Source organism: Lycium barbarum, chromosome 12 (genome assembly GCF_019175385.1).
Source record: "Lycium barbarum isolate Lr01 chromosome 12, ASM1917538v2, whole genome shotgun sequence".
NCBI lineage: Eukaryota > Viridiplantae > Streptophyta > Magnoliopsida > Solanales > Solanaceae > Lycium > Lycium barbarum.
Genome location: NC_083348.1, coordinates 63959830 through 63975106, shown reverse-complemented (window position 1 = coordinate 63975106; position 15277 = coordinate 63959830). Strand labels below are relative to the sequence as shown.

At 34.2% G+C, this 15277-nt stretch overlaps 2 protein-coding genes across 4 annotated transcripts; one reads left to right on the top strand and one right to left on the bottom strand.

The window, feature by feature from the left end:
- The first annotated feature begins 520 nt into the window (after window positions 1–520).
- Window positions 521–2430, top strand: LOC132621443 (uncharacterized). Of its 2 annotated transcripts, XM_060335714.1 has the most exons (6): window positions 521–580; window positions 655–743; window positions 823–875; window positions 1641–1817; window positions 1909–1986; window positions 2074–2430. In XM_060335714.1, the coding sequence occupies exons 2-6, from the start codon at window positions 684–686 to the stop codon at window positions 2240–2242; spliced, it is 537 nt and encodes a 178-aa protein (XP_060191697.1). In that variant the 5' UTR covers window positions 521–580; window positions 655–683; the 3' UTR covers window positions 2243–2430. The 2 variants fall into 2 exon arrangements, with proteins under 2 accessions (XP_060191697.1, XP_060191696.1); XM_060335713.1 differs by lacking the exon at window positions 521–580 and having other exon boundaries at window positions 587–743.
- Window positions 2431–2846: 416 nt separating this feature from the next.
- On the bottom strand, window positions 2847–7959 carry LOC132621441 (protein root UVB sensitive 4). 2 transcript variants are annotated; one of them, XM_060335712.1, is made up of 10 exons: window positions 7254–7959; window positions 6059–6205; window positions 5756–5902; window positions 4915–4977; window positions 4769–4845; window positions 4346–4451; window positions 3999–4101; window positions 3763–3860; window positions 3591–3656; window positions 2847–3440 (listed from the first exon to the last, which is right to left on the bottom strand). In XM_060335712.1, the coding sequence occupies exons 1-10, from the start codon at window positions 7830–7832 to the stop codon at window positions 3231–3233; spliced, it is 1596 nt and encodes a 531-aa protein (XP_060191695.1). In that variant the 5' UTR covers window positions 7833–7959; the 3' UTR covers window positions 2847–3230. The 2 variants fall into 2 exon arrangements, with proteins under 2 accessions (XP_060191695.1, XP_060191694.1); XM_060335711.1 differs by having other exon boundaries at window positions 3763–3914; window positions 7254–7958.
- Window positions 7960–15277: the final 7318 nt, after the last annotated feature.

The window sequence follows — 15277 nt, the reverse complement described above, 5'->3', positions numbered from 1 at the left end:
CGATATTGGGTGTGGGCCGTTAGTCAACTCCAACTTCAAAATTCCAACTAAAGTGAAAAATATTTAATTTTCATGGCCAAACGCCTGCTTAGATTATTTTTATACATCAACTTACGTTATAACTTACTTTTTTCACTTTATTTTTGTGATGTTACTCATTTGGCTTACAAGTTTTGCCTTTTGAGTTTGTCTAGATTTTAAATCTTACCACCGATCGAGATTGCGCGTTTTCTAAAAACTCATATAAATTTGATGACCAAAAGATTTTTATAAGGAGAACTAAAAACTGATATGAATTCCTCATCACAATGTGTCTGGTGATTCAAATCTTACAAAAGATGTGCCAAAACTCATCTGCCTAATTTTTGGTAAGTAGAATTATCTAGTAATTGTGCTAGTTGGGAGGTGATAGCCGGTAGATACTGCGAAATAGTCGCAAAGTGGGCCAGACACCACCATCCTTAAAATTAAAATAAAGTTAATTTTAAATCCACGAGGGAGGTACATTTAATTTGGACAAACTAGATAGGAGGTCAGTGCAAAGTTGTGGGATGTTTTTAATATTTTGGGTAACATTGGGGTAAGTCGAAAAATATTTCACAAGTAAACTCCGTTAGTTCTGGCCCAAAACCCTAACCTTAAAAACCTTTGCAGAAGTGAGATACTACTTTGTTGAATCAAATATGTCGGGAAGAGGAGAAGATAGCGATTCTGATGCCCCTGAAGAACTAACCACCTTACAGGTTTCTTTATCTCTTATCAAATTACCGTCTTTTTTGTGATAGCAGATGTTTGAGCTAATTGGTTTGTTTTCCATTGCAGGGAATTCAAAATCATGAGGACCTTAGAAAAGTTGAAAGAGAAAATAAGGCTAGGTATGCTCTGTTCGTTTATTTAAATTTTTGCGAAGATTTTTTTTTTTTTAAGGGAAGGTACTTAGAAGTTAAAAATTTAAAGTTTCTGTAATGCTAGGAAAGAATGTGTAGGTAGGTATGGAGTTAATTTCTCAGATGGTCACTTAACTAATAGTATAGTTATTATCTGGGACTTTCTTCTTATTACTTCTAATTTTGAGATAGGATTCTGGCATGACTGCTCAATTTATCTGGTTATAAGAGCTGAATGTAGTTTGATTATAAGAAAGCTATTTACTCCATACATCTTAAGGTTTGAACTAGAGAAAGTTGCATTTCTGTACAAAATTATCGTAACGCGAGTAGAGGAGAGTTTATAAGTTTTAGGCTTGATATTCAGATATATGGTTTTAGTCTTGAAATGTTGTCTTTTCAAACTGGTTTGTTATGATGGTTTTGTAGGATAAATGTAAGTTAGTATTAGCTTCAAGGAAATATGAAAATTCTATGTGCCATGCATACCTATAGTGTCGATGGCATCTTAGATTCGCTTATGGCCCTCTAAACAACTGAACCTGTTATATATAACACTAGAGATGACCCATTATTTAAGTCCTGAAAACTAGTAAAATCTGCCTATAATTTTCTTCATATGGAGGTTATATGTGGGAAATTCCACATGTCTAATTTCGTAGTCTTTGCCTGGGGATTATAGCCTTTACTTGCAAAACATGAGCAACTTGCGGTCTTTGCATCATTTGTCATGAAATGACTGCTCTGTTGTAGAGTTGTTCGAGAAGGGAAGGAACGTCGTAGACAATGGGCTCAAAAGTTAACTCCACGGCCTACACAAAATGATGAAAGCATTGAAGACACAAAAGAACCTGAGAATGCCCAGGACTCAAAAGACAATAGAGGAATGCTACCTGATGAGATTGTGAGAATCCTTGCAGCTCGTGAGAAGTAAGTTAGTTGTTGCATTTCTTACTGTATTCTTAGCTTATACTTTTCATACTTCTCAGTTCTTGAAAAAGAGCATTTAAATTGTGTGCAGGAAGGTTTTCTCATCAGACTCAGAGGAAGAACATGAGAAGAAACCCACCTCTAAAAAGAAAAGATCCAAAAGCTCGGGGTGAGCATCATGCTCTTTCTGGTTTAATTAATATAATTTTGATAATTCGCTCTTATTTACTCACTGTACTTTTGTTGGCTTCGACAGCTCTGGACCGGTTATTTTGAAGGATCTACCGCCTCCTCCGTGCTTAGATAACTCGCTGGAATTCTTAAAGAAACGCAAGATGCAGGTGTCAAGATCATCAGCCGTTTTAAACAATTCTAGTCAAGCATTACGGCTTCTATCTACATCTGGCTTGCTACGTAACAAATGATGGCCTATGATTTTGAAGATTTTATCTCAGGATGATGCTAATGTTGTATTGCTTGCTTTAATGAGAAATATGCTTTGGTAAAGATGTTAAACAGCGAGTCTGTTTTGGACACCGGATGGGTCAAGCCAAAAAAAAGATTTTAAACGATGTAACAACTTTTTGATGGTATATTGCAATTTTGTTGACAACTGTGAGTGTGAACTGTTCAACTGTCAAACTGCAACACTCTTATGTCAATCAAGTGCTCAGTCATTAAGTGGTTAACAAGATTATGATTTGCTTAAAAAAGGTTGTGATATTCTTGTACATCTGTTATGTAAGCTTGCTAAGGTTTGAGAAAGGACAACCCATAATTAAATCTTTACTAAAGATATTCTAGGCTGTAGAGTGGTGCGACGAGTTCAAAATGACTTTCCTCTCTAGTGTTGTTCCAAGTCACAACTACAGTGCCATATATTGGAGTATCCAGAGGGAGCTGAGAAGGGTTTTTTAAGTTATATTCTGCTGAATTATGTGATCACCCCTACCTAAATGAAGTATCAAAATTAAGTAAAGGTATTGAATTCTAGTCTTGTGCTAATCACCATGTAAAGATATCCACCAGTTAAAAAGAATCTGACTTGCTCAAATGGAGCATGTATATTCATAAATAAAATGTATCAAAGTTATTAGATGAGATGATTACAAAACCCTTCAGACAAAATGGATAAATGAGGAAAACTTGGTTAACAGTCTTAACCTTCATCAGTTAATCTACAACTTGGAGAAAGCCACTAAAAATTTGTACAACAGTTGCTCTCTTTACCTAGCCAGTACTCACGGACTTGTACAAGGCGTCTCTTTTTATTTGAGAGATGCCAAATGTTTCGATTATCTCTGTACAAACACAAGGACACGAGGACAAAATCTCCTTGTCTTAGTTTCTTTGACCCTTTATTCGCTTTCATCTTTGCAAACCAACCATAGCCGGAAGAAGATATCTAAATGCTCAGTCAGTTATAAAACTATAGCGATGAGCTTGCTCCTGCGTGCTCAACAGAATATTCTTACATGCCCATCCCAAAGACAACACTTGCTCATATAAGAGGCTAAAATTTTGTTCTGTTAATCTCTTGCCATCTTCAACCAGGTAAAACCATTGCTTGAGAACTGCACTAGAACTACCACAAGCTTCTATACCCTTACGGACATAACTTGCCTGTCAATCACCAGAATTGCTTATTATAAAGAATACCATCATTGGACACAATACTAACCATTATAAAGAGCTCGGCAAGAAACAAGTGGAATATTTTTATTATTTCCACATTACTACGATGAATAAGAGCTGGATATAATAATGTCTTACATGCAACATGCCCCTGATCACATCTGTAGTGCCTGCCCCTTCCCGCAGATAAAGTAGGATACCAAACTGTAAAAGCAAAGCAAGAAGAGAAATGCTTAAGAAACACATTCACAAGAGTAACAGCTTGCCTACCCCTTATTACAACTCTCTTATACTTTTTGGCTATACATACCTCCTGATTCCTTTTCAATTCACTTGTCAAACTCTCTGGGCTCAAGAAATAGAGGTCTTCACTACTCAAAGATTGCATCGTCATCACAGATAGCTTTGCTGTGCAAGGACTAGGATTTAAGCAACCAATTCTGATAGACCACGGCTCTCTGCCTGATTAAAGCTAATTAAGAATGTTTCTCTAATAATGAAGTAGCACTAACTCATTGTTACGGCAAAATGCAAGTTAGAAATTACCTCTGCTCCAAAATAAGCCAATACCCTCCTGTTTACTCACATCTTCAGGTGATGGAACAAATCCTTGTTGAATCCATGTGCTTATAATGATGTCAAGCCTATCCTGGAATCAATGTATAAGGAGTGGTATCCGAATCAACACATTAAGATGATTAACATTCACACAATAATGACTGTTAAGTAGGCCAAGGCATAATATCACATATATCTTCTCCTTTAAGCAAATACATATAACAACTCTTGTCATTTTGAGTTGTTGATCCTCATTCAAATCTATACCTTTATACAAAAGGCAGTATAATAAACTTGATTACTAATGGCTTTCAGCATCGAGAATGAAGGCCAACCTTAGTTAATGTCTGCAGATGCACTTGCTTTAGTCCTTGATAAATACCAAAAAGATCAAGCACTGAGAAGATTGGGTACATCACAAATGGTAGACCTGCTTGCAAACTTTTACGTCATCCAGAAGTTAGGAATCTACATTGCAAGGATTAGCAGAAGTGCCAACTGATTCTTTGCTTTTAGGAACTTATTATAGGAGGAAATGGTAGAACTAGAAGATATAAAATACATGTTCACTTCTCATATCACAGTGCAAAAAATGAAATAATAAGAGCCATGCTTTATAAACTGTACTTCAAGCACAACAAGGCAGACCAAATGGATAGGTCATGAAAGCAAAGGAAAAGAATCTCTAAATAATTTCAAAACTATAGATAAAAGATGACAGCGGCACTTCAGAAATTCAAGTTGAAAAAATAAAGAACCTTGGATTATTAGCAAACAGTATGTTCAAGGCTGCAGCAAGCATAAGACCAAGATTATCGAAGCAGACTGTTTGAATCTGAAACATAAATCAATAGTCAGATTGGAACATTGAAACTTAATAAGAATAATTAATAATATATAATACCTGTTCTTTTGCAGAAACCTCACCAAGGTTATCGGCAATTGCAAAGCTTCTATGAACAGCAGTCTGTAAACATGTCAACAGTAAATTCGCGAACAGGAAAAAAATCTATCGCAAAATTTCTCGATGTTACTGATAAATCCAGAAGACACTTTTACTTATTCAGATTGCTAAAAAAGAGCATGTGATTTGGCTATTTAAGCAACTACACTTACTGAACAGAGCCATTTCCCACATTAGCTGGCAAAAACAAGCAGTAATCCCTCCCTCATAATTCCATAATTCACTTGCATGTTAGAGGACAAATTCGAGATCTATAATTGCATCAATTCTCTTCTAGCTGCTATAGATATGCTAAAAATGCTTAAATCCAAAAGATTATTGTTTCTCTCAGATCTCTACGATTTATGAAGTGAATTGGTCATTAGCGGAAGCAATTAGATGGCTAGAGTACTCAACTTAAGTTAATTTCACTTTCCGAAAGCAATTCAACCAAGTGACAAAATTAAGTACAATCAGTCTTGAAATGCCATAGTTGATTTCGGACCTCAAAGTAGAAATTCAAAGCCTCTTAAGTGCATATATTTAGCCTGCTTTTTTGAATATGTGAAAGGCACTTCAGATCTTAATATCCCTCAACATAACAAAAATTGAAGAAATCAATTCATATGTCAGATTGCAGTGGATTTTTAGAAAATATAAAGGGAATTAAAACATGGTAAACTGCTTAATGGCAAGATAAAGGAAAAGGTATCGCTTACAGTCAAAATAACTAGCTCACATCTAACAAGTATCATAACATGCATATAAATATAACATCATATGTTTTGTAGCTGAGACTTACACTAGTGGCTAGGTAACACGCAAGGCTTATTTGCTTAGCAATGTTGGCAATTGATGCAAGCATCAAAAAGTATTGTGGGAATACAGGAGTCAACAATTCAACTCCAATGCTCAAACTGAAGAGAACAGATGTCCAGAACCTTACTCTCTGCAGTCAATCCCCAAAAAACAAAGTAAGAAACACTCTGCGAAAAGATATAAGCATCATCTCCCAAAAGATAGAAATTAATTCTTCAGTAAAATAAGCTTTATAAGATGAGTTGCACAAATTATTCACCGTTGTTTCATGTTAGAAAAGCTATACCTTAAGATTGGTATCAAAAGAAGATGCTAGGCTAGCAGTGTAGATGCACCTGCTCAACCGTCCAAGACCATCCTTCAGGACCCAATTTAGTGCAGCAGCTGATGGAAGTGAACGAGAGTTCCCAATTCCAATTGCCCGCAACATAGCCTGCATATCGTCATTCACAAAATACAACCGATTACACAAGCCAATGTCAAGGCAGGTATTGGAGTGATCCACACCTTGGATGCTAACTCACTTAAACCTATATATTGTGCAGGTACAACACATATAACAAGTGACATAAAGATCATACTGGCTAATTCCCCCAGTGAACTACTAAAAGACTAATTCCCACATAAAGATCATAATGACTATTACACTAGAGTCACTGTACCTTATCATGAGCTCCCGTCGAAGAACCCGAACTCAGTACTAAAATTTAAACTTTTCACCATATACTAATAAAACAAGTTTTACAAGTTCAATAGCTGAGATATGAATATGCAAAATGAAAATCTAAACTTTTTACCATTAACCAACAGTTTTGCAAGTTTAGTAGTCGAAATATGAAGATTCAACATCAAAATCCAAACTTTATTACCGGAATAATTGACAAGTTTGGTAGCTGAAATAAAAAGATTCAACACAAAAATAAACTTCTCACTGTATACAGCAATTTACAAGTTCAATATCTGAAATATGAAGATCCAATACCAAATTTTTAAACTCATCTTCAAAAAAACAACTAGTTAAATAGCTTATATACGAAAATTCAATATCAAAAACTAGCTATTTTAGGTATACCAATACTTTAAGAGTAAAATAGGAAATTTGAACATTCAATATCAAAATTTAGAGTTTCTGCCGCATGCCAACAATATACAAGTCCAATGGCTGCAATATGAAGATTCAATATCAGAATTTGAACTTATTCAAATATCAAAATTTACTTTTTTTTAATATCAAAATTTAAATTTTTTCAAATGTACCAATAATTTACCAGACTAATAGGTGAAATATGAACATTCAAAACCAAAGTTTGAACATTTAACTTTATAACAAATACTAGCTTATGAACATAAAACTAAAGTTTGATTTTTTAACTTTATAACAACAATTTACAAGTATAATACTAGCTGAAATATGTACATACAAAACCAAAGTTTGAAATTTTCACTGTATAACAATAATTTACAAGTATGAAAAAGTGTACCTGGGTTGCCAGAACTTGGAGAGCTGAGCTGGAAACACGATGAACAAACTTCCACTTCACATATTCAAGGTAATTATGACTAACTTCTCTCGGTAGAAAGAAATTTCTTATACCCAAATTACAAATTTTGACCAACTTTTGAACTGTATCTTCAAAATTACAGCAAAAATCAGATAGAGAAAAGGCATTCCCATCAAGAGAGACTAATTTTAAGTCATTCCCATCCCAAATATATCTAAAACGACTATCTGAGTGGTAAATCAAGACTGGAAGATAAAAAGGCACAGTGGGGGTTGCTTCTGGATTATTATTCAACTTTTTTTCTTCTTCAAAGTTTAATGAAGTTTTCAGTGAATGTGAATTAGATACACCTGGGGAGTTAAGTGAGGTTTTGAGCTTGTTGGGTTTGTCTGGAATCCATGAAGAACAAACAGGGAAGTAAATTTGCTTATTTATTAACCTTTGGCAGGTTTTAAGCTTATTGTATATGGCTATTTTGGGTGTGGGGAAGTGGGTTTTGTCTGTATTCCATGAGAAACAAGAATGGGTGCTGGTGGATGGATAAAAATTGGATGGCATGAAATTTTGCAAGAATTCTCAAGAGAAAGTCTCTTGAAAATTTCTGATTCTCTGTCCTTTCTTTGAGAGGTGTGGAGTTGGAGGACGAAAGGGTGAAGTTGAAACAGAACGGCGCAATATTAGAGAAAGGGACCAAAATCATATATTATGTGTTTGGATCAAAATCATACATACATGGAGCACTAATAGTATATTATGTTTGCATAAGTGGTGCACTTTTAGTTAAACTCCCAAATATTTTTTTTAGAAATTTAACCGAAAAGAACAAAAATACCCTTTATTCATCTATTTTGCTAAAACTACCCCTCAATTCAACTTTTTGGCTCATTTATTCCCCTTGACTAACGGACAACACTAATTTAAAAAAAAAAAGAAAAAATAATTGCACATAACATTTTATTACTGAAAAATTGATTTATTCTTTTAAAAAGAAATTTGAAAAATCGTTATTTGTAGAATAAGGAAAAATAATTTTTCAACATCTGTTTCTTTAAAAAACAAATGTAGTAAGCCTTTTATATATATATATATATATAAAAAAAATGGATTTTCATTAAAACATGTGGAATTTTTTTAACTTTGGAAAACTCTTTTTTAACGAGTAAAACCTTGACTAACGGACAACACTAATTTTTTTTCTTTTCAAAATGTGAAAAATTGGATTTTTATAAAAATCTGAAAAAATTAATTTTTTTATGGAAAAACTGTGTTTAAAAAAAAAAACCAGAAAACTATCTTTTTTTAAATCTAGAAGAAAATTATGGAGTATTAGTTTTGCACATTTTACTTAAAACAACAATCAGTTTTTCAGATTTAAAAATTGAATTTTCTAAAAATAAAAATGGGGTTTCCATCCGTTAAAAAAAAGTTTTCCAAATTTAAAAAAAATTCACATGTTTTAATGAAAATCCAATTCTGTTTTTTGTTTTTTATATATATAAAAGGCTTACTACATATGTTTTTTTAAAGAAATGGATGTTGAAAAATTATTTTTCCTTATTCTATAAATAACGATTTTTCAGATTTCTTTTTAAAAGAATAAATCAATTTTTCAGTAATAAAATGTCATGTGCAATTTTATTTTATTTTTAAATTAGTGTTGTCCGTTAGTCAAGGGGAATAGATGAGCCAAAAAATTGAATTGGGGGTAGTTTTAGCAAAATAGATGAATAAAGGGTATTTTTATACTTTTTCTAAAAGTTCAGGGGCATTTTTGTTCTTTTCCGTTAAATTTCTAAAAAAATATTTAGGAGTTTGACTAAAAGTGCACCACTTATGCAAACATAATGTACTATTAGTGCTCAATGTGAAAGAATATGTATGATTTGATCCAAATCCAAACATAATGTATGATTTTGGTCCTTTTCTCTGCAATATTATTCCGTAAGTACTACTTTGACTAAGTTTTTTTTTTTTTAATTATTACACAGGGGCAGGCGAGGGAAGGGCACACGGGAGAGGGAATTACAACGTGAGTATTCGAATTCTCACTAACTAGTTGAAAGTTCAGGTAGTCAATCAACTGAGTTACTAGATCCCTTTGACTAAGGCGTTACTTTCGAGTATTTTTTTTTTATTTGATTATGATAGCACGTTGTATTATTAATTATGCTAACTTACATCCGTCCGTCCCATTTTTATGTAAAGGTGTTATGAGTAAAGGAATCAAATAATTTTTTTAACTATAATTTTTTCAAACTTTTTTTTAAATATTTAAAATCGATAGCTGTATATTGACTTGAATAAAACCTATTAGGAAGTCTATCTTTTCTCCCCCATGCTGACGTACTATAGGGAATTCTATCAAAATGATCAAGCTAAAGCCAATAAATCTATAATAAGAGCAACTACACCAACATTTCCATTTCCATTTAGAGCGATACCAAATTTATCAATACCGACAACCACTGCCTTAGAATTCTGCCTTATTAAGGGTAATACAATCCCTTTTTGTAGTATTATTGTCACGATTGAAATATGTATTAAAATTCAGGTGTGAGAGGGTTTATTACATTATTACCCTAAAGTAGGGGTGGGCGTTCGATTTTTCGGTCGGTTTTATCAAATTTCGGTTTGGCTATTTCGGGTTCGGTTTTTTGAAGGTGGACACCAAACACCGAACCCAACTAGTTCGGTTCAGTTCTTTCGGTTTCGATTTTTTAAAGTTCGGTTCGGTTTCGGTTTTTTCAATATAATATTAGAAGCGATTCCATTGACACTAATTCATATTCTCAAAAGCAATAAAACATAAAATTGATAAATTGAAATCAAAATCAAACAAATAGGATACATAAGAACAGAAAACTATAATCATGACATAGGTTTACTAGGTGTTATATACATACCGTAAGAATAATTAAGAAAACACATAAAGGACATACATTAATCCTAAGGAGACATCCTAGTTACCTTTCTTTGTTAAGGATATTTGATTTTTTCAATTGAAGTGGAAAATTAGGGATACAAATGCAAAAGAGGACTTATTACAATTGGATTTTTTTTTTTTTTTTGCTTTAAACTTAATGGGCCTGGACTATTTTAATTTTTTTTGGGTAATGTATTAAATTTCGGTGCGCGTTCGGTTTTTCGGTTTGGTTTTATCAAACTTCAGTTCGGCTATTTCGGTTTCGATTTTTTGACGATGGACACCAAACACCGAACCAAACTAGTTCGGTTCGGTTCGGTTCGGTTTTTCGATTTTCGGTATTTATGCCCAGCCCTACCCTAAACGGTGGATCATTTTGGATGTTCATTGTAGTACTTTTCATTTATTTCTCAAATACGTAAATTTCATTTTACAATATCTGAAGAAATATACCCGAGTTCATAGTTAAATCAAAATATTTTGACCCTCGTATTCTGAACACTTTCGCATAATAAATTGAGACGGTACATCTTTTTAAATACGTATATTGACGTATATCCGAAATCATACAAAAGATTATGTGCATTGATTCTCATAAAGTGGTTCCAATTTCCTTAATTGAAATAAAGTGAGTACTACTATTAACTAGGTCCATGGAGGTTGAGGTGGAAGATTATTTGAATAATTTTTTGGGAACTCCCAGGAAAATCTGCACTAGTTATTGGAGATGTAAATAGCATTAAACAAGTTGAGTGCCACGAGCTCTGATTGAGAAGGCTAATGATGAGGAGAATTGATCCTAGGTCCCTTACGTGGGAAATCACTCAGCCAACTCTTTGTGGGATATCACTATTACAGGAAAATTATATTTATTTTTTGGTACATACAGGAAAAATTTATTCACACGGATGCTAACATGTGTTTTTTATATAAATATTGTCATTTTAATTATAACTAGTGAAATTGATCACGCTTTGCGTGGTTGTATAAAAAAATTAACTATGATGAAAAATTAATGTTACAACTGTAATGAGAAAATAATATCTAATTAATTAAATGTTCTATTAGAGAGAAATATTTTTTCCTTCTTGATGTAACTGAAAGGGTCATAGTCTAGAAATAGCTCATGCAACAAAATTGCCTAACAGACGTTACTATAATGTATCAATTCGAATTAAAAATTCGTGCCTCATCCATTGTATTTATAAGATAAACGTACATCTTTTATAAAGTAAGTGAAAGATACAAACAATGAACCCTCACCAACAAGGTGAAAGTTCGGATAACCAACCATCTGAGCTATTAGATCCCTACCTTTGACTAAGGTGTTACTTTCGATAAGTAATTTTTTTTATTTGTTTATGATAGCATTTTATATTATCAATTATGCTAACTTATATCCGCCTGTCCCCTTTTTATGTGAAGGTGTTATGATTAAAGGAATAAATAATTTTCTTAACTATAATTTTTTCAAACTTTTTTTAAATATCTGAAGAAAGTATACCCTAGTTCATAGTTAAATCAAAATGTTTTGACCCTCGTATTCTGAACACTTTCGCGCAATAAATTGAGACAGAAAGAATAACATCTTTTTAAATATGTATATTGATGTATATCCTAAATCATAAAAAAGATTATGTGGATTGACTCTCATAAAGTGGTTCCAATTTCCTTAATTGAAATAAAGGGAGTACTACTATTAACTAGGTCTATGGAGGTTGAAGCGGAAGATTATTTGAATATCTTTTTGGGAACTCCCAGGAAATTTTGCAATCGTTATTGGAGATGTAAATCATATTAGACAAGCTCGGTGCCACAAGTTTTGATTGAGAAGGCCGTTGATGAGGAGAATCCTAGGTCTTCCACGTGGGAAACCACTCAGCCAATTCTTTGTGGGATACCACTGTCACAGGAAAATTATATTTATTTTTTGGTACATATAGGAAAAATATTTATTCACACGGATGCTAACATGTGTTCTTTATATAAATATTATCATTTTAATTATAATTAATTAACAGGTATTCTTATCTTATTATTTACTTACACTTAATCATATACTTAAGAAGATTTAATATGTCCACCGAGTCTGTATTTTTCACTATCATAATATCTTTGTGGTACTCATCATCTCAAATCTCAATTACCAAGGCTCGATGGGCATCAATTCCTCTCCGATAAGGTCCACGGAGAATCTTAAAACCTTGGAAGGGAACAGTACTCGGTTCAATTTGATGTCTTCACGTAAAGTGGAGCCAAGAATGACAAAAATTTATATTTTTATTTTATTATGCATTATATTTCTTACATTTTATCTAAATTTTGGCTAATAATATCATCCGACATGTGCTAGTAGAATATGGCAATTATTTAGTAAAATTATCGAGGCGCACACACGCTAATCTGAACACTATTGGTTAAGAAAGACTACAATTATTTTGTCGACATTTTCTGAAGATGTTGTATGGCCAGCGAAGGAAATATTACCATTAAAACTGAGAGGTTTAGGCGAGGATGGGGGAGGAAGATTGGTTCAACTATCATGTAGCTAGGGCCGGCTGAAGCCTAATGCCACCAAAGCAATGGTTGTAGGCCGCAAATATATTAGGCCTCAAATTAATTTGTATTATATATATGATTTTAAAAAATTATATATTTATTATTAGTGATATATAATTTTCTGGATCATTTTACTGTCAATTATTTATTAATTATTACATATATATTTTTTCAAAGTTTATGCTACTTTTTAGAAATATGATTGTTGTAATTATAGTTAGAAGTTGTAGTCAATTAAATTTATAATTACTTCCTACTTGTAATATGGTTTAATTCACTTCAACTTAAATCAATCTAGTTTATAATTTTGACTTTGTAAGATCTTCTATAACTCTTTGAGTGCCTTTCTAGATATTTTTCAAGCTCAAGCTAAGTATATTATTAAACAATTAGCATAGAAAAGACATTATTAAGCCCTTAAATATTTTTTAGGCGTAATAGTAACTGACAGTTTTAATCTATTTTTATAGTTATAGTGATACAAAAATATTTATATAGAAGATGATACTCTTATTGGCTTGAAGTCTTACTTCTATTTTTAAATGTTTCCATTGCTTACAAAATAATTTTGAAAAGTTTTTTGTAACAATCACTTGAACTAAAAAAAAAAAAAAAAAAACGTAATCGATGAAATGATCGTAATACAAAATATAAGACTTGTGATTCAGTTAATGTCTCATGAAAAATTACACAAATTGACTATATCGTCAATTGAAAAAAAATACACTTTAAAAAAGCTATAAAAATAAATAACACATAAAATATAATAAAATTTTACTAAATAAATATAAGGTCTCCTTTTAAATTTTGGCTTTAGGTCGCCGACTCTCTTGAGCCACCCTGCATGTAGCATGGTTTATCCGATGTTAATTTGTACTCACTCTCCCTTTTGCTCTATTTGACCAAAATTAGGGATTGTTGGACATTTTTACTAAAGTAGTAGTTGAATTTGATAAATAGTGTAAATATGTAGTAAAAGAATATTTTGTAAATCTTCTATTTTAGGTTAGTATAGTTTGTATCCTAATAGGACATTGTAACTATGGTATATTTACCAACTCAATCAATGAGAATAATCACGGAATTAATCTCTTTCATGGTATCAGATACTAGGGTTTCTTTTCCTTCTCTTCCGCTGCCCTAATTCTCCGACGTCCTCTACCCACTTTTCCGACGTCTTCTTCTTCTTCTTCTTCTTCTTCTTCGATTTCCGTCCATTTTTCTTCCCTTCCATCAATGGCAGACACTAAGTTCCATCCTGCTTTGGCTGTCTCCAACATCAAGAATCACATCCCAATCATTCTTGAGATGGAAACGGATCATTATTCGGCTTGGGCCGAATTATTCAAACTTCATGCCCGGTCTCACCGTGTCCTTTCCCACATTCTGCCAACCGGAAAGGAGAAGGCTCCTACCACCGACGACGAAAAGGAGTTGTGGTCCACTTTGGATGCCACGGTACTTCAATGGGTATATGCAACCATCTCCACGGACTTATTGCATACAATCATCGAAGAAGACCTATCGGCAAAGGAGGCCTGGGATCGCCTCCGTAATCTTTTTCAAGACAACAAAAACTCCCGTGTTGTTGCTTTGGAACATGATTTGTCTCATGTCAAGATGCGGGATTTTCCAAACGCTTCGGCGTATTGCCAACGTCTCAAGACCTTGGCCGATCAACTTAAGAGTGTGGGGGCTCCGATGACCGACAACCGCCTCGTTCTCCAACTGGTGGCTGGACTCCCAGAGGCATACAAGAATTTGGGTACCTACATCCGCCAAAGTAAGCCTCTTCCACCATTCTCTGAAGCTCGGTCAAAATTGTGCCTTGAGGAAAAAACGTTGGCTGAAATGCACGATAACTCGCCCGCGGCTATGGTGGCTAATTCCAAACGTGATTTTGATGACTCTTCTCATCTGGAAAATTCTGGTCGTTCTCACCATCATCGGGGCAAAAATAACAACAAAAATCGCGGCTCTAGCGGCGGGAATAATAACGGCGGTGGCCGTGGTTCGGGCGGCGGCAGTGGCAGCCGACGCCGTGGAGGACGCCCCTCAGGTGACCAGCAGCAGTGGCAACAACCCTCCTCATCGTGGCAGTGGGGTTGGATGCCTCAGTGGGCTCCCCCTTGCCCGTATCCTACTACGCAGTGGGCTCGGCCATAGCAGCAGTGGCAGCCGCCATCTTCTTCGTCTGGCCCGAGGTTGCTGGCCCAGCCTGGCATTTTGGGCTCGCGACCACAGCAGCAGGCATATGCAGCCGCGGGCCCCCCGACGCAATGGACTCCGACGGATATTGAATCGGCCATGCACACGATGACGTTGAACCAACCCGATTCGAATTGGTGTATGGATACCGGCGCCACGTCCCATATGACATCCACAAAAGGTACTCTCTCGTCTTATTTTAATTTGAGCAATCGTAATACTGGCATTGTTGTTGGTAATGGTAATTCAATTCCAATTCGAGGTTGTGGTCATGCTAAATTGCCTCCTCCGAACCCTCCTTTATTGTTAAACA

What these genes read in the sequence shown, in the direction of transcription:
- LOC132621441 (XM_060335711.1), bottom strand. Translation starts at nt 7,832, where the DNA reads ATGCCATCCAATTTTTATCCATCCACCAGCACCCATTCTTGTTTCTCA. An exon ending in CGTGTTACCTAGCCACTAGT is followed by an intron (nt 4,978 to 5,755) that starts GTAAGTCTCAGC and finishes ACATGTTTACAG; the next exon opens with ACTGCTGTTCATAGAAGCTT. An exon ending in TGGCTTATTTTGGAGCAGAG is followed by an intron (nt 3,915 to 3,998) that starts GTAATTTCTAAC and finishes AGCTTTAATCAG; the next exon opens with GCAGAGAGCCGTGGTCTATC.
- LOC132621443 (XM_060335714.1), top strand. Translation starts at nt 684, where the DNA reads ATGTCGGGAAGAGGAGAAGATAGCGATTCTGATGCCCCTGAAGAACTA. An exon ending in AAGAACTAACCACCTTACAG is followed by an intron (nt 744 to 822) that starts GTTTCTTTATCT and finishes TTTCCATTGCAG; the next exon opens with GGAATTCAAAATCATGAGGA. An exon ending in GAAAGAGAAAATAAGGCTAG is followed by an intron (nt 876 to 1,640) that starts GTATGCTCTGTT and finishes GCTCTGTTGTAG; the next exon opens with AGTTGTTCGAGAAGGGAAGG.